At 42.9% G+C, this 23,599-nt stretch overlaps 1 protein-coding gene across 1 annotated transcript in view; it reads left to right on the top strand.

The window, feature by feature from the left end:
* Positions 1–23,599, top strand: part of MUSK (muscle associated receptor tyrosine kinase) — an 84,294-nt gene that overhangs the window by 28,670 nt on the left and 32,025 nt on the right. The window contains exons 6-8 of the mRNA XM_050943259.1: positions 12,503–12,627; positions 19,811–19,970; positions 21,557–21,563. Of these exons, the coding sequence (XP_050799216.1) occupies positions 12,503–12,627; positions 19,811–19,970; positions 21,557–21,563 (292 nt within the window). The remainder of the gene's footprint in view (positions 1–12,502; positions 12,628–19,810; positions 19,971–21,556; positions 21,564–23,599) is intronic.

Here is a 23,599-nt window from a genome sequence, read left to right as displayed (position 1 = left end):
AGCTACATACATGGTGCACTTCTTATAAACATGCCACAGCCGTTAACTGGAGAAACCATCACCATTGTAGCCCAAGCTACTTTCTAAAGGATAATGTCTAGCTTAGAAAGGTCCAGCTGCAGCCCTGGATCTTATTTCAGGCTATTAACACCAGGCCTTTATGAATCCCCCACACACTGCAGTGAGCCAAGCTAAGAATTGCTCTTATAGTTTCTTCAAAGAAATACTAAGCTCACAGGGTTATACATTGGCTCTGAATGTGCACATATGGCTCCCACTAAAGCCAATACAGGGCTGCATGTTCACTTCCAAAGCTAGACTATGGATCTCAATGTGTTTCTCATGTTGCTGTTATTTTTTCCAGTGTGCCACTGGGATTGCACTTGAATGGTATTTCTGCTGATCTGGGCCTTTACAGCTCATTTAGTACCCAAGCAATGAATTAATAGCATCCCATCAACAGAACCCACTACAAGCATATGTTCATTTCTTTGTACCTTTTATTTTCCCATACTCTGCAAAGTGCTTCCAGCTAGAAAAAAAGTCAGTGTTCAGGAATTATCCACTTCTCAAAGGGGAGATGGTGGCAAGAGGAAGAACTAATTTTTAATCAGAAGGACAGATAAAGTTGACGGGAGTGTATCGTGCTAAATAAACTGATCATGCCAGCACAAATACCACCTGTATCTTGCACAGGTTCACTTTTTGTCTGTTGCCAAAAAGAAAAAGAACGACCTATGTTCCAAAGGGACATTCAATAAGAGATCAGACCCCAAGAGTAATGCAAAAAGCGCTTTCTCATGAAATAATGATCTTATTTTACTTCCTTTATCCTCTTTCTTTGATCAAATGCACTGGAGATGATAGAAAAGACTTAAAGTGTTGGAAAAACATTTATCATCTTTGGAGGAGGATTATAAAGGCACAATTCACCTTCTCTTATGACATTTGATTATTATTATTATGATTTGCATTGCATAGTGGCTATAGGCCCTGCCCCGTTGTACTAGAAATTGTATGTCTCAGTTTCAGGGTAATTGCACTTGTATTTCCCCCCTGTGGTTCCTGAAGGGCATCCACTTATGGTTTCTGGCTCCTCAGCCATCATCTCTCTTGAATGGAGACCCACGTCTTTCTCCCTCCTGGCAGGTTTTAAGGCTGCCTAACACTGGGGCCTGGTCTACACTGTGAGGAGAGGGGGGTCCATCTTAGATATGCAACTTCAGCTATGAGAATAGTGTAGCTGAAGTAGACGTATCTTAGATCGACTTAGATTGACTTACTTTGCGTCCTCGCGGCGCGGGATCGATGGCCGCCACTCCCCCATCGACTCTGCTTCCATCTCTCACCCTGGTGGAGTTCCGGAATCGACGGGGAGCGCGTTTGGGGATCAATGTATCGTGTCTAGATGAGATGCGATACATCGATCCCCAATAGATTGATCACTACCCACTGATTCAGCGGGTAGTGTAGATATACCCTGTGATATCCCCAGCAAGCCAGTCCAACTGAAGGTCAACACTGTGCTTTGCTTTCTGTCTGAGGGCTCTGACCAGTGTATTGCAACAGTTGAAAGTTACCACACAGCTCGTTCCGTAGCAAGCACATTGATTCTTAAGGTAAAAGCATTACAGAGAAAACGTATTAAGAACAATAAAAGAGCCTACATGCATGCTAGAAGCTTACCAGAGCCCACCTCAGCTTCAACTGAGGGGTAGTAGGTGTCACTCTTTCCACTTCCACAGCTGGGTTTGCCCACTTGGTTACAAGTTCATGTCAGTTTTTAGATCAGGAAACAACCCTGACTGGACAGTTCAGCTGTTTCTTAATACAGTTTGGGCCTTTAATCTCCAGTTTATAGGACCAGATAATTAATCACTCCAGTTGATGGCGCTCTCCTCAGGCCCTAGATACAAAAAAGGCTGTGCTTTTGTATAATCAGAGTTATGGAATTTGAATTAACTGTTCCTCAGGGATTCCTCCCACTTAACACTTATTGTCCCAAAACTCCATGCCTCTCTGACACATTTCAGTATAGTCTTGTGAGTCCTGAGAAGTGTAAGGAGTTCAGATCTGTCACACTGTACAAACAGATAGTAAGACGCAATCTATGCCCTAAAGCCCTCACAATGTAAATAGACAAGATTCATAGATTTTAAGGCCAAAAGGAACCATTAAGATCAAGTCTGACATCCTGTATGACACAGATCAGAGAACGACAGAGCCTTGGGGCACCTTACAGACTATCAGAAGTATTGGAGCATAAGCTTTTGTGGGTGAATACATATGTTTGACGAAGTGGGTATTCACCCACAAAAGCTTATGCTCCAATACTTCTGATAGTCTGTAAGGTGCCACAGGACTCTTTGTCGCTTTTTACAGATCCAGACTAAACACGGCTACCCCTCTGATACTTTAGATCAGAGAACCTTACCCAATAATTTCAGCATCAAACCCATACATTATTTTTGAGCAAGGGAATGTTTTTAAAAAAAAGACATCCAAGACAGAGAAAGGAAAGGAGAAAGTATTATTATCTCCATTGTACAGATGAGGAACGGAGGCAGGGAGAGAGTAAGTGATTTAAGATCACGTGTGAAGTCCATGGGAACTTAACCCAGATCTCCTGATTCCCACTCTATACCCTCACCAAAGCACTAGCTCTGCCAAAACTTCCACTGTCTTTAGTAACAGTTTTGACTGTGTATGGAATGGCAGGGAAGCAGGCCCTTAAAGACAAGCTACCAAAATGGAGAGAGCTTTAAAAATATACCACAAACAAACACATTTCATAGCCAGTTACATATCTTTCATACTATCCTTATTACTGTTAGAACAAATCAGATATATTCCTATGTAAAGAAGGACTTTCCGTTTCTCCTCTTAGTGTTCCTTCAGCAAAGTTTTTTTTTTCTGCCTCCAGTTTTGTGCATGCAAAAACTTGCAAGTACATTTTCTAGTTATGGGCAAGTTTTCAAAAGAAGGTGCCTGAAGTTAGGCCACTAAATCCATACCTAGGCATCTGAATAAGTAGCCTGATCTCCAGAAGTGCTGTGCACCCAGCTCACACTAATTTCAAGGGCTGTACTGGGTGGGAGCGCAATACCTTTGAAAATTAGGCCACTTATTTTTCGAACGATGTGTGGATTTAGGTGCCAGGTTTGAAAATTTTGCCCTAGACATCTCCAGGCCAAAGAATGCACCTGCAATTATTTATAACCATAAAATGTTTCCTTTAATTACGTACAGGCACAAAACTGGGAGCACGAAACCTGAGGTGTAGTTCAAAATAAGGCCCACAGTGGTGAGAGCAAAACTGTTTCCATGGCAATAAACTAGGGAGTTAGAATAGAATATAACCAGAAGAATATGACTCCATTCCAGGGCAAAGCAGCAGATGGATTGATGGAGAAAATCTTTATATTTCTTAACCTGTAAGTGCCTTGGGGCAGGGGCTCTGTCTATATTTCTTCAGCGCAGATTCGATCCTGACTGGGGTCTCTGAGCATGACTGAAATACACAGACGAGGACAGATTTTCAAAAGGGCTCAGCACGGAGCAGCTTCACTTGGGTGCCTAAGTGGGAGCTGTTGTGAAAATCTAGCGTAATCAATAATGAACACTATTCGATATACCTCAGTCCAGATCACAGGGGACACATCACTGCTATTGGAAGTAACCGGCACCCCCGTTGGCAGCAGGGATGAATTTTTCCTATTGTATTGGTGGAGAATCTGGCACTGCCTGTCCCCATGCTGTACTAGGACTGTCGTTAAATAGAGGGGAATTCAATCTCCAAGCCTGTTAATCCTCTTGCTCGCTCGCTCACGCGCACACACACACACACACCCCTACCTCCCTCTACCAAAAAGCTCTTCATTAATAAGAAAGAAAATGTTTGCCCCCACCACTGAAGACATAACCTCCAGTTGGGACCCCATGTTCTAAAAAATGGGATCTACATTAACAGATTTGCCAAGCTGGGGGTGCTAATTTGAGGACCTTTCATATTTATTTAAAAAATGGAAAATACTGAATTCCTTCCTTGTATTAACTAGAAATGAAATCTGGCCAGTCATAAACCAGGCCAGCACACCAAGCTTCATCCCAAGCCCCTAATAAATGTCCGCATTTATTCCACTGCTAAATGAAGTACTGTATCACTGCAGGCTTACTAGGAGACATCTGTTCGTAGGCCAGTTGCTCTCATTTCTGAGACTGAAGTAACATCATCTAGTCTGAACAGTAGGATTTTAATTCAGCCACAAAACTTTTTATGTCACGAAAAAATTAAAACACATTCTCCCAAATCTGAATGACTAAACTCCTTGTGGGTGACTTTCCTTATCCTTTTGATTAGTTCAGTTTGTTTTCAAGTGGGACACCTGATCCCTCAATCCTTTAAAACAGAACACTCCTATTGTCACAAATTGGAGTTTTGCATGAGCAAGGGCTACCGGATCCATCCCTTTGCTAATCTAGGGCTTGATTGGTTTCAGGTTTCAGTCTGCAACCATGAGGGCTAAAAACTTTCACTTATTGTAAAAAAAAAAAAAAAAAAAAAAAAAAAAAAGTAAGCTGGGAGTCTTATGTAATCACTTGATTCCAGCAGCTGGGGCTTTAAGAAAAACATCAACAATCATGAGACTCAGGATAAAATCACAAGAGGTGGCAACATGGTGGCTTTTAATTTGGATGACTAACTAAAGATTTAGGAGCCTAACTTTAGGCACTGATTTTTTTAAAATCTTGGCCTATGTCCACATATTTTCCACCAGTCTTTTCATACCCAAAGTGCAATAAATAGATTGAAATCACCTCCTTTCCACTGAGGACTTTTCCAGATTTTGGTTTTGTTTGTGCTTGCCACACAAGATGCTTCATAAAAGCATACAAATATTGTGCAAAGTCAGTCGCTCTTCTTGACTATAAGAAGTACAGTCATCTAGATCCCGATCATATTCATTAATTCTTTCTAAGGAATTTAAACTGAGATGGGTCAGAGACAATGAGACCTGGGGTTAGATTTTTCTTGAAAGGTCAGCTATGTAAACTATGACATTTTTACCCTCTGACATTTCCAATTAATCTGCATGAAATCCCAATAATTCTCCAAATACCATGTCTGAATAAACATTATACATTATGCTGCATCGGCATGCATCACCACGCCTGCAGAACTGCATGTAATCATTAATCTCATGCCAATCCCCAGAACTGGTCAAGTGAAGCACAATCACTACAGCTGACACTAGGGGAGTAGATCCCACTCAGTCCAAATGGATTTTTCAGTAAAGTGTGATCAGAGGTGGACTCTGATTTAACATGAATCATATGGATTCCATATGGAATTTGCTTGCTCTCTTTCTCTCTTACACACACCCTACCACCAATAATGTCATGCAGCCAGTCAGAGTATAGGGTTTCATTAATTAGTGTTGCCAGCTCTCACGATTTTATCATGCGTCTTGTGATATTTGGTGTTTTTCCTACAGTCTCAGCTCCTGGAGGCAAGCGACTATGTGAGAATATATGAGACTCTCAGCTTTCATTTATTTAAAAAGTAAGTTTCTTACTTTTTAAAGTAAGCCTTCCCGGTTGTGAAACAAAGCTTGAAAAATGTGACACAAGCACACCTGAAATAGACAGGAAATAAAAAGAATCCAAATGTATTATTTTTATTAAAAATCTCACACTTTTAAAGATTGATCTCATGATTTTGTGGCTCCTGACCTCATAGTTTATGAATATTTAGGGTTGGCGGTAGTGTAGACTGTACTGTCATTATGCAAATTGGACCCCCCTGAGTCAATCAGGATGTGTGGCGTTGTGTATGGATACAGTCTGGCGTCAGTAGCGGTACAACATCCCTTGGAGATGAATAGTAGACAATTCCATTTCTGTGCAGGAAGAAGGGATAAAACCACAGCATACTCATCCAGAGGAATAAGCCTTCAGCTTCTAAGCTAGTATCTAATATCAAAGCATGTTTTTTCTTAGCAAGGTAATAGCTTTTCAAAATAACCGTATTCTAGGGAGAATGCCAAGATTTATGGATAGTAGGACAAACTGCATCACTTTAATATCTGATTGCATGTTAAATGCGCCAGCGTGCAAAGGAATTTCTCCACTGTGAAGAGACTTTTGCATCTGATGAAGTGGATATTCACCCATGAAAGCTCATGCTCCATTATGTTAGTTAGTCTATAAGGTGTCACAGAACTCTTTGCCGCTTTTACAGATCCAGACTAACATGGCTACCCCTCTGATATTTGTATCACACACAGATTGCCATGGAATCCTAAAAACACCTGATGATATATAAAGCTGCAATTACCATAGCCTTGGGAGGATTTGATTTTTAATAGGTCAATGTCGATAAATGCCAATTTCATACTATACACACACAAACTGACAAAAAATATTTCCATAAATGATAATCTACTCTTACAGATAGGCAAAGTAAGAAAAACGCTGCTTGAGAACTTATTCAAGTTTGACTTAAAGATATTTACACTGTATATTTTGACGTGATGTTTTAACAATTATTAGATCTATAAAGCGATTTAATTAATCAGGATTAATCACACAATTGTGTGTTAAACAATAATAGAATACTGTTTATTTAAGTATTTTGGATGTTTTCTAAATTGAAATCAATATATTTCAAAATGTAATCACAGAATACACAGTGTACAGTGCTCACTTTGAATTCATTTTTAATTAAAAATATTTGCATTGTAAAAAACAAAAGAAATAGTATTTTTCAATTCACCTAATACAAATACTGTAGTGCAATCTCTTTATCATGAAAGTTGAACTTACAAATGGAGAATTATGTGCAAAAATAACTGCATTCACAAATAAAGCAATGTAAAACTTTAGACTCTACAAGTCCATTCAGTTCTACTTCTTGCTCAACCAATCAATCAGACAAACAAGTTTGGTTACATTTTCAGGAGATAATGCTACTTGCTTCTTGTTTACAATGTCACCTGAAAGTGAGAACAGATATTCACATGGCACTGTTGTAGCCAGAGTCACAAGATATTTACGCACCAGATGCGCTAAAGATTCTTATGTCCCTTCATGCTTCAACCACCATTCCAAAGGACATGCGTCCATGCTGATGATGGGTTCTGCTCAATAACAATCCAAAGCAGTGTGGACCAGCACATGTTCATTTTCATCATCTGAGTCAGATGTCACCAGCAGATTTTCTTTTTTCGTGGTTTGGGTTCTGCAGTTTCTGCATCAGAGTGTTGCTCTTTTAAGACTTCTGAAAGCATGATCCACACCTTGTCCCTCTCAGATTTTGGATGGCACTTCATTTTCTTAAACCTTCGGTTGAGTGATGTAGCTATCTTTAGAAATCTTTATGTTTTGTCAAATCTGCAGTGAAAGTGTTCTTAAATCAAACAACATATGCGGGGTCATCATCCTAGACTACCATAACACAAAATATATGGTAGAATGCTGGTAAAACCATGGAGGAGGAGACATACAATTCTCCTCCAAAGAGTTTATCACAATTTATTTAATGCATTTTTTTAAACGAGCATCATCAGCATGGAAGCATGTCCTCTGGAATGGTGGTCAAAGCATGAAGAGGCATATACATGTTTGGCATATCTGGCACATAAATACCTTGCAATGCTGGCTACAAAAGAGCCATGCAAATGTCTTTTCTCACTTTCAAGTGACATTGTAAATAAGAAGTGGGCCGCATTATCTCCCGTAAACAAACTTATTTGTCTTAGCAATTCACTGAACAAGAAGTAGGACTGAGTGGACTTGTAGGCTCTAAAGTTTTACATTGTTTTGGTTTTGAGTGCAGTCATGTAACAAAACAAAAAAAATCTACATTTGTAAGTTACTGTAGAGCAATCTTTTTTATCATGAAAGTGTATCTGTATGAGGTGAATTGAAAATACTATTTCTTTTGTTTGTCATTTTTAAAATGCAAATATTTGTAATCAAAGTAATATAAAGTGAGCACTATACACTTTGTATTGTGCGTTGTAACTGAAATCAATATGTTTGAAAATGTAGAAAAACATCCACAAATATTTAATACATTTCAATTGGTATTCTAGTGTTTAATAGTGTGATTAAAACTGCGATTAATCGCAATTAATTTTTTTGAGTTAATCACGTGAGTTAACTGAAATTAATCGACAGCCCAAAAAATTATAAAGCTTTAACTTTTTTAATCTCTGTGGATACACTGTCATTAAATAATTGTCTGACACCCCCCTCATAATTTCCCACAACTGTAAAAATTTAAATCTATAAAAATGTTAAAAAGTGCTTAAAAACTATTTTGCACAACTGTGAAAATTTAAATCAATAGAAATCTTAACAAATCATTAAAAATAAACATCAATATTATCCATCAAAATTATATATAAAAACCTGAATTCTGCCAAGCCTCCATAACCAGAGCAAAATGTAAATAGCTAACTTAGGTCCTGTGAAACTAGGTGAAACCCGTGTAGAACAAGTGCTCATTTCTATATACAGCGCAAACACCAGGTTCAAGGCTATAGGAAGATAATGTGTTAAAATTACCTTCCCAAGACAATGAATAAGGAAATCCTTTTCACGCCAATGCTAGTCTTGTAAGTATGTGGTCTTTCAGAAGAAAAGACCCCTACATCACTCACTGAACAGAGTTTGTAGAAGATGGAGACACACCAGCGACTCTATAGTAAAGGCCCAGACCGTTGGGGTATGTCTACATGACAGCTGGGAGCAAGTCTCCTTGCCCAGGTAGTAAGACTTGTACAAGCCAGGCTTAAGCTAGTGTGCTAAAAATAGCAATCTGGCCATTCTAGCTCAAGAGGAAGCTCAGGCTCTCAATCCCACTCAGGTACGTAGGCTTGAGAGCCCAAGCTCCAGCCTGAGTCAGAATATCCACATTGCTATTTTTAGCACGCCAGCTTGAACCCAACTAGCACTAGCTCAAGCCCCGCTAGCAAGAGTCTGTCTACCTGGGCTGGGAGATTCACTCACCATTACAGTGTAGACATACCCTTGTTGGCCCACGACCACATGCATAAGACTAGGAGAGTGTCCAAGTCTCCTGTGTATAGTGACAACTTCTTGCTAGTGGAAGAGAAAGAGCAAGGAAGAGATGAAGCCTTGGCCTCATCTTCCCACGTCCATGAAGATTAGCAGAGCTGGCTCACAGTCCTCCTGTCTGACTACGCCATTGGGAGGGCTGGCTCCAAGCTTTCCTGAGCTCTGCCTAGGGCAGGGGGTTTTTCCTCCAGCCCCTAATGCAACCCAGAGCATACTTGCTATTATCAAGACCTTAGATCATTTTCAAAACACTACGAATTCAGAGTTATGTGTCCATCAACCCCATCTCAACAGTAGCAGAGTTTGCAAGGGCGGCAAGCACAGGCTGAATGCACTGGAATCTCCACAAATTCCATGCCGGTCTCTTTCTCTGCTGAGCTCAGGGGGGTTCACATAAGGAGCAGACATTTCAGGGAATAACTGGAATATCCAGAGCTATTATAGTAAATAATGTTTAAAAATAAACAAGAAGGGCTGTAAACCTCATGCTTCAGGGCATAAGCCAGACTCTTACTATGGGGGACTAGGAGAAAACTTTCCCTGAGGGCATGTTATCCCATAATTGACTTATGTGGGGATTCTGGCACCTTACTGCTGGCCACTGTCAGTGGCAGGATACTGAGCTAGATGGTCTGATCCAGTCTGTAATCTTGTGTGCCAGTGCTCCCAGAGTCTGAAATGTCTGCAGGCTCGATCCATGTGTGACATTCCTTCATGGTGAGAGAGTGTGTCACTGATTTCCCTCTCTGGGTCCTTCAGTCAGTGGCAGCAGCGTGGGGAGGAAGCAGGAACCTATTCCAGCTCACCTCAAAGCAAAGGGATCTGGGAGGAACTAGGGGCCTCATAACAACTCCCCCCATAACAAGTATTCAGGAAACCAGTAGGGACCAGGGTATTGGAAGGAGCCAGGAGATGCTGGGATGGGTGTGTGGGCAGAGTCTGGCAGAGGGATTGTTGGGGAAGAGGGAGGAGAAAATTGGCTCTCTTAGGGGTAGGAGGAGGAAGGACTTGCAGAAGGCGGGAGTAGGGAGTCTGCACAGTTGGTGGGGAACATTCTCTCATTTTGTCCTTTTCCCCTTTGGCCTCCCCCATTGCCCCTTCCCATTAGCTGTGTCCTACACAGTCTGTTTCTCTCTGCCTCAGGAATACCCAGGGTTGTGAGGCTACTCACCACCCCCTGCCCTTATCCAACAAACACTCACAGAATTACCAGGCCTGCTGTTCCCAAAAGAACAGAACATACCAGCTTGTCAGATTCAATTCAGGACCAGCACTTTGCTTAACACCACAGCACTGGGATATGTTTATAGTGAATATACAATGAAGTTTATGTCAAAGATTAGAGATTCAGGAGATGGTGAGTGAGGATAATGGAAACAAATGGTTAAATATAAAACAAAATCATAACACGCTTTCTAGAGACTAAACTTAACTAGCAGGTTAACCTTCTGTCTAAAAAAGTTTGTCTCACCCAAAGTCCTTTGCAGCATTTTCAATCAAGGCGGGCTGAGACTCCACTTTCATGAATGCAAGCATACTGTCTGGTTACTTCCGTGGTGCTGGATGACAGAGTCTTCTTTGCCTTCTAGTAACACCACCAAAGTTCATTGTCTGTACTATTAGACAGGATAACCCCCATGGCTTGTTTTTTCCTGTGAGCGCCTCTCTCAGTGAGGTCACATCTCTCCGTTAACATCTGACTTTGTACGTAAATGTGCCTTTGCTGTGCTAGCTTACAATTCTTCACTTACATCCTGATGGAGAGACACATATTTACTACCTCTTTTCTGGAGGAACCAGACTCAGGCATGTCACCTTTTGATGACCTGTTCTTAACTTATATGCTTAAGAACATAATTTTCTGGTACAGACAGGTAACTCCTTGAAGAGTGCATGTACATACATTTCACAATGAGACTGGTGACCAGTGTGACACTGGCTTTCATTGGAGACCTCATGTGGCATTCTCTGGTGAACTGGAATGTACGTACCAGAACCGGGAGATATCTGTACCCCTCTGCACCCCCTTGTCAGTTGACATTAAGAGTTTTTTGGATCATAATGGCAGGAGAGAACTTGGTGTTATTAGGGGTAGAAGGTGGACATAGGGCAGGCTTCTGGGAGAGGGATGGGAGTCTGGGGTGTGTAAGGTTGTTGGGGAACTTTATCTCATACTGTGAATCCTACTCTACTAAAAGCACCCTAAGTTAATGATTTCATGCCATCAGTTTTTAAGCAGAAGTCCCTGATGATTTCAGTGGAGATTTTTGTTTAAAACCTGATAGTATGACATGGCTTCCTATGAGCAGTTCTTTACCCATGGGTTCCTTGATGCCTATTGGAGTGATCTTCAAAATGTTCTAAATTTTGGGCCCAAACTCAAAATATTTCAACTGGGAAACATCTCAGGAGCCCATTCTCCTCTCTGGGCCGGGCTCCCCAGACAAACTACCTCTCCCATTATGCACCAGGCTCAGGGACCCCCATGATGCACTGCCTCCCCTCGCCAAGAGAGGTGCCCGTGGTGCATCAGGAGAGACTCGTCTGATGAGGGAGCCTGGCCAATCAAGGAGAATGGGATCATGAGGCAATGAGGTGGTATTTCAGCATCTAAATATTTCAGTTTTTATTTTTTGCCAAAAAAGGTAAAAAAAATTACTGCAGAAAAATTCCCATTTTGTGACCACTAGCTGACTGGGTGTGGACAGGGTATGGAGCAGTTTGGGGCCAGAGACACAGCTCATGACTGCCCTTGGATCCATCTGGTCTGACCCTGCTTTCCCATAGAACCTTGACCTCCACAAGTTCTGCCTCTCAGTGCAATGCTAGCCACTCCTCCCTTGGGGGATGATATGATGGGAGTGGAGGATTTCAGGAGCTGGGGATCTTCTGTGGTAAAACCTTATCTCTGAGGTTCCCAGTACAATTCTGTCTGAACTTTAATGAAAGGCACCTCCCCCACGCCTTGTTAATGGTGTGCATGACTGATTTCTCCTGGTCCCTTGGGCAATAGCTTAAAATAGTTTTCACTATTGGTAGATGAGCGATCAGATTACGCCATGCAGAAACATAGCTTGTTGTGCATTTATTGCAAATTGCCCCACATCAATGCACTGTACCCTGTATTCCACTACATCAAACTCTGCCCTCCAAATTCTTGCGCATGCACTCGCCTCTGCAGTTTGTTGGAGTTGCCCACAAAAATCTGAAAGCAAAATTTGGCTAGTATTGTGTAGTGTGTATAAAGATGAGAGTCTTGTGGGAAAAAAAGGTATCTCATTTACTAGTGAATCTATGCAATGTTTTTATTCACTGCAGGGCTTGGACTGCCACCTCTTTCAAGATTTACTGAAGAGGGAGAGTATCTGAGCTTCATCTTTAAATAGTCACTTAACTAGTACCTCTGTCTTCTTAACAGTTTTTGCCAGAATCCTGAAGGCTCCTGAATCCCACAATGTCACCTTTGGGTCTGTGGTGACTCTGCGGTGCACGGCAACAGGCATTCCCATTCCCACTGTCACATGGCTTGAAAATGGAAAAGCTGTAAGTGCCCCTTTTATACCTCTGACTAATGAGGGCTGGCATCAGGAAGAAGTATGATCTAATGCAGGGGTCGGCAACCTTTCAGCAGTGGTGTGCCGAGTCTTCATGTATGCACTCTAATTTAAGGCTTCGCTTGCCGGTAATACATTTTAACATATTTTAGAAGTCTCTCTCTAAGTCTATAATATATAACCAAACTACTGTTATATGTAAAGTAAACAAGGTTTTCAAAATGTTTCAGAAGCTTTATTTAAAATTAAATTAAAATTCACATCTTACTAGTTTAGTGTGATCCTTGCCCTTGCTTTTCCTTGCTGAGTTTTCCAATGTCTGGTGGCATGTATTTGGATACTTCAAGCTGCACACAGGCTTCTGAGTTATAAGCTGATAACCGGCTGGCAGGAGGTCAGCGGCTGGAACCCCAGATTGGCAGCTGAGATGAGTGGAACTGGAGGCTGGTAGGGCTGAGCAGGGCCGGAAGCCTGGACCCTGTCTGGCAGGGGGCCTGCATTGGAAGCAAGGTGAGTGGGGCTGTGGCGGGGACTCCAGCTGGTAAGGGGCCAGCAGTTGGAACCCCAGAGAGGCAGCAGGCTGAGCAGGTCAGCTGACCCAGTTCTGGGGTTTCAGTGGTGGGCTGAGCATCTCTGCCAGCCCACCTCTGGGGTTTCAGCCACCGGCTCCTGCCAGCCAGGGTCTCAGACCACTGCTAGCCTGGGGTTCCTTCACCCACGCCAGCAGCGGGTGCTGAGTGGGACCCCGGCTGGCAAGGGGCCCACAGTGGGAACCCCAGAGCAGTGGCGGGCTGAGCAGTTCAGCCTGCCACCACTCTGGGGTTTCGGCCGCCAGCTCCTGCCAGCTGGGGTCTCAGCCCACTGCTGGCCTGAGCAAAGGAACCCAGGCCGGCAGCAGGCACTGAGTGGGACCGGCGGTGGGAGTGGGTAAGGAACCATCTGCTCTCCATTACCCCACTGCTTAGAGATGCAAGGGCAGAATATTGCCTTAACTGCTTTTGTCAGTTGGCTACTTGTATATCATCTTACCACTAGTCAAATGGCCTTTTCTATACATCCTCAATTCCTTTAATTATCTCTAGTAGCCCTGGAGGAAGACCTTTAGGGACACTTTACTTTTCACCCTCACATTCTTTTCTGTTGATACCCTCTATCCATTGGGTTCGGTATGTGCAGATTTCGTTATCTGCAGGGGCACATGTTAGAGTACCCAAAGTGGATGAGCATAGCACACAAGGAAGCTTGCTTGAGGTCCTAATGAAAATCAGACTCCTTCCACATTCAGTTTTTGGACCATATAGCACAACTGTTTTTTATAGCTGGCTTTAACATCATTTTGCAAGGACAAATGTTATTAGAATCTATTTCCAACAGTATATCTTTCTGGTGGCGTAAGCTCTGTGTTATGACCTAGAGAGGTAGGCAGCATCTTCGCCTGTCTGTGGAATGTTAGCAGATGCTGGACCTTGCTGATCAGTTTTCTGTTGGAGGAGAAATCAATAAGTGGAGTCTGGGTATTTCTTAGTGCAACTTGTTAATTTTACACTATATATAACAGCCCTTGAAAGCAGGTGGTCACAAACACCAGGCAAAGCAATCTTCTCTTTCAGGAATCGCAGCTCAAATGCCAAGCCCTGGTTCCTATGAAAGAAATTTGTCCTAAGGATTAACAAGAGTTACAGAGATTAAGACAGAGAGTAAACTCTCCTGCTGCTTGCAACCCTCCACCAAAAGCTACTAATATCACAAAACTAGCAACAATGCGTCCAAGACTGACAGGGACCACATGCTAAGAAAAAGATCTTGTAAGACCATGTGGAACAGCACTAACTGATGACTCCTACATTATCTTTCTAGTTGTGGCATTTTCGGGGCATTATACTCCCATGGGCTTGCCTTGTGGTTCATGCATTCAGTGCGAATCACATGCTGTCCTCATCAGTCACATACACTCTCCAGATTTCTGTGTTGTGTTCTCCTGGGTGCTGGGCAATGTGTGTTCTTATCTTCTTTCATAGCCACTCTCTGCTGCTCTTATGTCTGAGATCATGCTGTTATGGAGGAGCAGTAGAACCGCTGAGAAAACAACCACAGAATTCTCTGCCTTCTTTGAAGGAGCCTTCTGAAAAGCAAGATCTCCTTCCCCTTATCACTAAATAGGCCTCAATATATCAACGGAGCTCTCAGCACAGGATCCTAAATGCTTGTTGTTGGTAGTATCAGTATCTTCTCCCACCTCAACTTCCAGTTCCTTTGCTTGACCTGGTGATTTACTAGTGCCTTTGTTCGGTGTAGATCCAGTCACTACAAACTTATCCCAGAAAAAGGAGGGCCTGACCAACACACCTGGCCTCCAGCCAAGGACTGAACTTTGTATACTCAATCCATTTCTTAATTGGGCATTGTTTGGGCTGGGGTCAGATTCGCTTCAGCCTCTGTCTCCAAGGCAAAATCAGTCCCAAGAGGAATGCCTTCCCGACCACATAGCTTTAAATATGGTAAGGAGACCTTTCTTTAATGAGTGCTTGCCTCTAGTAAAGTTAAATCAGGAAACAGGTGGAATCGAGCACATGTATTTAAAGACTGACTTGCAAGCAAGCAACAGCGAGTAATTTGAGGATGTGATCCCTGCAGTGTCTGTGTTGTTATAGTCTCTGAATGCTGACCTGTAATTGTCCTGAAGTTTAAAGAGGATGAAAGCAGTGTACTGTAGTCATTAAACTGCCATGGAACAGAAAGATGAAAGTTTCTCTAAACAGCAGCTGTCTTGACTTCCCAACGAACAAACAAAAATACTGTTCCAATTCTGTTTCCCCTCGTTAGTCATTGCAAGACATCACGGGACTGAACTTTAGTTTTCTGTTGTACGGCAAGGGAGAATTAAGATAAACACAAAGATATGGTAAAAGCCTCTTCTTTCTTAGATTCCAAAATGGAATTTTAAAAAGTTAAAGAAAATCCTGGGGGGTAGGGGGAAAGTAAGCAATTTCTTTAACAAGTAAAGGGAATCAATACATTTAATGAAGACCATCTGAGGTTCCAAGTAGAAAAATTAACAGCCAATTTCTAAGGTCCAAAAATACAATTACCTGAAATTTTCAAGAGCTACATCAGAAAGACAATGTGGGCGAGGAAATATATTTTTTGGACCAACTTTTGTTGGCAAGAGAGTCAAGCGTTCAAGCTTACACAGAGCACTTCAGATCTGGCCCACAGACTTTGGTCCAATAAAAGCTATTACCTCACCCACCTGGTCTCTCTACTGTCCTGGGACCAACATGACTACAACAAACACAGCAGAAGCTACCTCAGGCTCACTCAGGCTGTTTTACATAATGCAAATGACAGTTTGTTATGCTCTTGCTGTTTGCAAGCAAAGTTAAAGAGGGATCGTTATCACACAAAGAGGCCTTGAGCTGAAATTGGCCATTGGATTATTTTCCCCTGTTCCTGAAAGTTCTATCAACTGACCTGGCAAGCAAAGCATTTTGCACTGTGTGATCCAGGCTGAGAAGGAACAGTCCTGACTCACTGCTCTCAGATTTCCTTTCTGAGGCCTATTACGCTGAGTAAAACTCCACAGAAGATCCCAGACTTGCCTCAGACCCTTTAATGTTTTGGCACTCATTGGATACACAGGAAGAAGAGTGTAGAGGAAGGGAGGGAGGCTTATATCAAGACATATGAGACTGTGATGCATGGATCAGAAGTTTCAGTGAAAAATAAAGTGACCGACAGGCTCCATGCTTGCAGAGAAGCTAACAGAACGGTCTAACAAAGAAGTCTGAAATGTAAGAGAAGAATTTCAAGGAAGAAATCTTATCAAAGCCCAGTCAGTCTGGTGTACTAGCTCGACTATTATTGAACCTGGTTGAAATCCTGAAGAAATTCCTTTTTCATACCAGCAATAATGATTGTAGTTTTGTATCCAAAGAAGTGGAGGCAGGACAAAAACTCTCTGTACTCAATTATCTAATCATGAACAAAGGTAAAAGTTTAAGAATGAATGCATTCCTTTCCTCCGAAGCTGATGTCATGGACGTAAGGGACAGGGATGTCTTTTGGTTCTGTGTTTGTTCATCTCCTAGCACAATGGGGTCCTGGTCCAGAATTTGGGCCCCTAGCCGCTACCGCAGTAAAAATAGATAATGATAATGATAATGATGATAATAGTATGCATCTGTGTGATAGGGCTTAACCCCCATCATCTGCAAGGCTAGCAATGCACCTTATTAGTCATGCTTTGCTCCTGGGAAGGTGAGTAGCTAACTGGCTCATGGCCAAAGGGGACAGAGCTAAGCCCTAATAAATAAACCGAAGGAGTTTGGTTCAGGGAGGAGGAAGAGATGGCAGATGAGACAGGTCTCTCGGAGTGAGAGAAGCCATGGGCTAGGGTGCACAGACAGACAACAGGGCAGCACAGGTTCCTGCAAAGGGAGCCCTGAGATGGTGTCTGTAAGCACAGAAGACTTGAGTAGCCCAAGAGGGCAGAAAGAACTATTCACTTTCGTTTGGGCTTGTTTATAACACCCCAGAAGGGGTCGGAACTTAGGTGACTTGGACGAAGGGCTGAGACACACAAGACCAGGATCAGAGGCAGGTGACCAGCAGGAGGCACTAGAGCTGAAGATAGCAGCTACATCCTGCACCAATGCAAGGGGGTGCTCTGGGGGTGGGTAAGCTTTGCTGCAGTCCTCCTTTCTGCCGATTTCAAACACTGGTACAACACGCAACCAAACTGAATGTGTGTGACCCAACTGAGTTTCAATAGTATTGTGCTATTTGGAAGACACACATTTAGATAAAGCTGTTGCCAGGTATTTTCTACAGGCAAGACTTCCGACTGGGATGACAGGAATTCTTGAACCAGAACTGATTCCTGTTAATAGAAATCTCACTCCTAACATCACACTGGATAACTGATACTAAAAATTATTCCTGCCGTGTGGCAGTAGCCATTCTAAATATGGCCCAACATCTTCCCTGGCCCCGTTGCCTCTCTCCAGTTTGATTCTGGCTCCAGAGACCTCCTCACTTGCTCCTTCCTGCTTCCTGACTCCCTCCCCATAGCAGCTTTCAGTAACCTGTGCATATATGGGTATACACCAGAAACAGAGCCACTAGCCATTAGCCAATGGATCCTAAAAACATGGATGCCGCACACCCTGAATCAAAATGGATCCAAACTTGGTTTGAAGTTTGTCATTTTTCACTTGATTTAAAAACAATATGGTACAAAATCTGACAGACTAGATCTACAAGCAATAAAAAGAAGCCATAAGCCTGTCTTAACCACCCAGCTAAATGAGTTTACAGCTGCTTTTTGTCACTGGAGTATCCCAAAGTATCCGGATCCTGATAGTGAATCTGCCTCAAAATGCCAGCTGTAAAGAAGAGATTTTCCTGATGATCCAGTGCTGATCTACGGACCTCAGAAATCAGCACAGATTAGGGAGGCTGGGCAGATTCTGATAAAATAAGAACCAACTCAAAATCTGAACCCAAACACCTCAACCTTTAAAGAGTCATTTAATTCTTCAGGCCAACTCTAGAAATGCAAGTGCTAACAATGCACAAGGATGGGAGAAATCCTGGCGTCATTGATGTTGATGGCAAATTTCCCAATGGTTTCAATGGGACCAGGATTTCACCCACAGTGTTTCCATCCTGACTGCAGTCGAGAGCTATTAGGAATTTCCCAAGTAAGTCTTTTCTCATGGGATATCCAATTGAAGAGTAAAGTTCAATGGGAGTTGAGGGTAATGGATCATAATTTTGCACATGGAAGTGTTCAGATAGCATAACTTAGCTTTGAATAAGCATTTACACTAGAATACACAACCTCCTGAGATTCAGGAATTAGCAGCATATATTCTACCGTGTGGTACTTGTTACTCTAAGCATGGGCATTGTCCCATTGTCTTCAGTAGGACTACTCCTGTCTTTCATGTTAGACGTGTGCCTAAGTACCTTGCTGAATTGGGGCCCGTGAAAAGATATTCCAGATCACTAGCCCTAATCCCCATTGTCAGGTAGCTAGACTAGGATCCAGAAATGACCCTCACTTGAATTATTTCTGATGGTTTGACGCTGTCTCTGGCTCTCAGTGGTGGAACAAGCTAACTGCTCAGCATTAACTTTGTGATGTGACTCTGCAGACGCTATAATGGACCGTCATCTATAATTGCAGTGAGCGTCAGTGCTGTACCAACAAGAAAAGACTGAGCATAAAATTATCGCCGCCTAAAATCACATTGTTCCCAGCTCACTCATGGATTTCGGAAATGGGCAAAGAAAAGCACCAAATCTGAACTCTTTCACATTACTGGGCGGTGCAAAGAAAAAAGTCTATCAGACCTTTTATAACTTTGGAGCCAGAGCACTTGTTCTATTCAAACACTGCCTTAAAGCCTGGGACTACCTTGAAAAGTGTAAAAATGGTTTGTGAAAATTTGAGATCTTGACTTCTTGTCCTAATTTGGGACAGGAAAATTTTCAAAATCTGTAAAATTTGAACCATTTTCCATCCAGCCCTAATCCTTGGCTGTCACATTTGAAGAAATGCAGTGAATTCAAATTTGCTCAGTTTACCAGTAACAAGTTTTTTTCCCCCTACCAGTGAGCCCTGCAATCTCAAAGCCATGCAATGTTCTTTGTGGCTCATGTATCATCATCAATAAAGACAGATCCTGGACCAGATGCTCAACTCAATTACAAAACTCAATATTACCCTGTGAAGTTGTAGTTTAGTTAATAGTTATTGATGTAGCATGAAACAGAAAGGAATCAGACTTCCCACTGCGTTGGCTTTGCACCGCTAACAGGGATAAAATATGCTAGGCTCTGTTTTTAGAAAGTGTGGAAAACCCACCTTCTGAAAAAGAGACTCATTAAAGATGTCTCACATTGAGCATCCCAAAATAGAAGCACCCAAAATCGCCAGTGATTTGAAAATCCAGACTATTAAAACTTGCTTTTGTTCGTAAAGTCAGCTGTTATGAAGGTGCCATTTTTATGCAGTCCCTTTTCTGACCGTGCCATAGTTTAACTCACTGCCATTTTAATCCACCTGGTTCAGCTTTGTTTGTTATTTTAAAAATTGTCTTAAAAAAAAAACAGCAAAAAACCCTCAACCAACCCCCAATCCATTCTTCTATTCTTTGATCTTTTAGGTTTCTGCAGGATCTATAGTCGAAAGCGTGAAAGACAGAGTGATCGACTCCCGACTGCAAGCGTACATCACCAGGCCAGGCTTGTTCACTTGCATTGCCACCAACAAACACAGCAAAACCTTTGGCACTGCAAAAGCTGCAGCAACTATCAGTGTGTCAGGTATGCTGAAAAGAAGAAGCATTTACTGAGCATCTTGCAACCCAGCATTAACTTTCTCCTGTCAGGAGGACGGAGTAGGGGAAGCAGCTTTGGAGGATGTGAGGGGCTCTACCTTAGTAATAATTTACAGTGGGTTAAATTTGACCACAAGTGCATCTCCCTGCTGGGTTATTTCCTTATATATCGTTATGCGTCAGCAATTGGCACAGCTGTCATTTCCTGCTTACTTGCCGTTGTCTTGCATGCTGGGTCCCAGAAGTGCTATGTAAGCTCATCCTTGTGGAGGAAGCCACAGTATTAATATCACCTATTTCTGTTTGTTAACTGAACTGTGTTCTGGTAGGGAGACCTCCTGTGCTGGGAGCTGGTATGATAAAGCAAGGAGGAACTGTTGATTATTGCAGGATAAACGGAGGGCCCAATTCATTCCTGCACTAGCACAGTTAGTGACCAAAAGAAGATAGTTTGCCCCTCCTCTAGTCAGGAGTTGGTTTGTTTTCCCATCATCCCCAAAAGACCTAGAGCTTCTTACCGGAGAACGCTTGATGGAGGAATTACCGTAAGTCCTGAGTAAAGGGCAGTTTGTAGCTGTACTGCCCAAGGAAAAAGGCAGTTCCAATTCACTCCATGGTTTCCCCTGGCTCCAGGAGGGAAGTGATCTGTGTCAGTCCCTTATTAGGAGCAAATTATGTCTTCCTCTGCCAGTTCAGCTGCGCTTGCTGGCATATTGAGGGGGGTAAAGATAGTGCTCCAGTCATTCCTGAGCCCCGCTCGTTAACTCTGCCCAGCTGTGGATGCTCTTCCCCACATGCTGTGCTGGTATCCTGCATGGGCACGTAGGGTGAGCACAATTTAATTTTTAAGACCACAGGTGCTGACTCCGTGGGTGCTCCAGGGCTGCAGCACCCATGGGAAAAAATAGTGAGTGCTTAGCATCCACTGGCAGCTGTGCCAATCAGCTCCTCCCCCTCCCTCCCAGCACCTACGGCAGATGCTGTTCAGCGATGTGCAGGAGGAGCTGGGGGGAGGGGATGGAGTGAGGGTATGGTGCACTTGGGGGATGGGGAAGAACGGGGCGGGAGGACGTGGGACGAGGATGGAGTGGGGAGAAGGAAGGGGGTGGGAAGAGGTGGGGCAGAGCCTTGGGGGAAGGGGTGGAGTAGGGGGTGAGACCTGGGACGGAGCAGAGGTCAAGCATCCCCCAGGAAATTAGAAAGTCGATACCTCTGTTCAAGGTGCTACATTATGTGGCCACCAACTGCTGATCTGCTGGCCTTTCTAGAACAAGCGTCGTTGGCAGTTGGATCACCATGATCCATTCCAGCAAGAATTTCACAGAAAACACCTTCCTGTTCCTAATTCATTCTCCTTCCTCTTTTCCCAAAACACACCCAGGAAGGAAAGTCTTGGCCTCCCTCTCCCTTAGAAAATACAAATCAATGACAAAAGAGAATGGCAGGACATTTCCTGTATGAACCTTTAAGTTTTGCATTCAAGAAGAATGGGAAAAAGGTCACTGACAAACTTTTCTCTTTCTCTCCCAAACCTGGCTCCTGTTGCGGCTGGCTCATGTGCCTTTCCAACAGAATGGAGGTAAGTATGTCTGTTGAGGTGTTTGTTTGGGCCAGGGAGGCTGTGAGAGGAGATGAATTATGAACAAAGAGAGTTTTGTTCTATATTACCTAAACTAATGGATAAAGTGTATTGACAGCAAGAAGTAAGACCAGCATCTTGAGGTCCTCGTATGTGTTACACTGTTCTTACTATATAGGTAGTTACTGGGAACTGGCTTCTAAACAAATTCAACTGTTTCTAATAGAGCAAATATACTCTGAACCAAATTCTGTTCTTAGTTACACACTGTGGCTCATGAAATTTGGATACTGGCAGTGGCTTGCCACTGTTTCACTTGTAGGGTGACCAGACAGCAAGTGTGAAAAATCAGGATAGGGGGTGGAGGAGTAATAGGAACCTATAAGAAAAAGACCCCCAAATTAGGACTGTCCCTATAAAATCAGGACATCTGGTCACCCTACTTACTTAGGGTATGTTTACACTGCACACTCCTTATGGCAGCATGTAGAGTACATACATTTCATGCCCCCTCTAGCATGGGTATAAATAGTAGTGTGGATGATGAGGAATGCATAAGTGAATAGAGTAAAGACACACCTGATGACTCTCTAGATGTCCAAGCAGTGCCTCCTCTGTCTACACTGCTATTTCAGTGTCCTGCTGATGGAGTCTTTCCTGGATACAGGGAAAGGCTCCAGCAGGGAACAGTGGGGAAGGCTTCAGTAGCTTTCTCACTGCAGGGAAAGACTCTAGCAGTGGGGAAAGGCCTTGGCAGGGGGAGGCCTTGGAAAAGACTCTGGCAGTTCTCTCACTGCCGGAGCCTTTCCCCGCTGCTTGCTCACCTGCCACTGTCTTTCACTGCAATATGCATGCAGCTTGCTTTACATGGTGACTTGCAGCTACGTGCATCCTACATGTTGCCGCCATCAGTGGTGTGAAGCGTAGGCAGAGCCTTAGTAATCTTGAGCAAGACGCTTAACATGTCTATGCTGTCTCAGTTGCCCCATCTGTAAAATGGGAATGACAAGCTATAGCTATGAGCAAACTATTGACCTCTATCACAATTAATTTACCATTTATTAAAATATCTAGTTATTAAACCATCTATTAAACCATTCAGTAAATCTTTAAATGGAACCTTAATATAAAGTGACTGAAATTGCTGTGGTATACTCATCCCAGTTAAAACCAAGGAGTATAGAAAGTAATAGGAGAACCTCATTTGAGATTTCCCCTCTGATTTCCAGAATGAAAATTTTTTGAACCTATTTGGTTCAGCCTTTTTAAATTCCTTCATCACATCTGACTGAAACCTATTTAGGTTCCTCTGCCACTGACCACAGACTTGGACAAGTTATTCATAACTGATCATTTATTCTGTGAATTCAGCCCTCGTATTCTTTTCACTAGTCATCTATGAGCAGAGTTCAGTTTTTAGAATTTGTCATTCAGTGCCATTTGATGCAGATTTTAGGTGTGCATCTTTTAGTCCGTGTCTCCACAAAAATTCTTTGCAGCAAGTGCTCCTTTCAGCATTTGCTGTTCAGAATTCACTTGAGTTTTAAGATGACTGCACATACACATTCTTCTGAGGTCTCTGAACACAAGGAAAACATGACAGTGGCACTGATTGTTGCTATCAAGCTATTCCTGTGGGCCGCCTGCCATAACAGTAGCTGGTTTCACAGCTGACCAGTGCAATCCTATGCATGCATTTATTGCTTCCAACTTTCTCTGGCTAAGGGTGTGGAGGACATCCCTCACCCATGGAACAGTAAAATAATAACATTTTATAAAAATTAATACAAGTGTTCCAAGAAGGAGCTGACTCTGCCATGTTTCTCATTATGACAAGCATTGCTTCAGTGTAGTTGCTGACATCACAGCACTGATTAGGAAACTACCCTCCGTAACATCTTTCTTGGAGGGGCAACAGCTTACCAGCAGGTGGCGTATTCATAGGCTGAGGCTGACTGACACAAGCAGAAGTCTTCTGGTCAGTCCATGGGGCGTGCATAGGAATGGAGTGGTGGCAACATTCAGTGCTTCCATCG

This window comes from Gopherus flavomarginatus, chromosome 3, assembly GCF_025201925.1.
Source record: "Gopherus flavomarginatus isolate rGopFla2 chromosome 3, rGopFla2.mat.asm, whole genome shotgun sequence".
Classification (NCBI taxonomy): domain Eukaryota; kingdom Metazoa; phylum Chordata; order Testudines; family Testudinidae; genus Gopherus; species Gopherus flavomarginatus.
The sequence above is the reverse complement of the archived record's forward strand: the minus strand, read 5'-3'. Positions and strand labels throughout refer to the sequence as shown.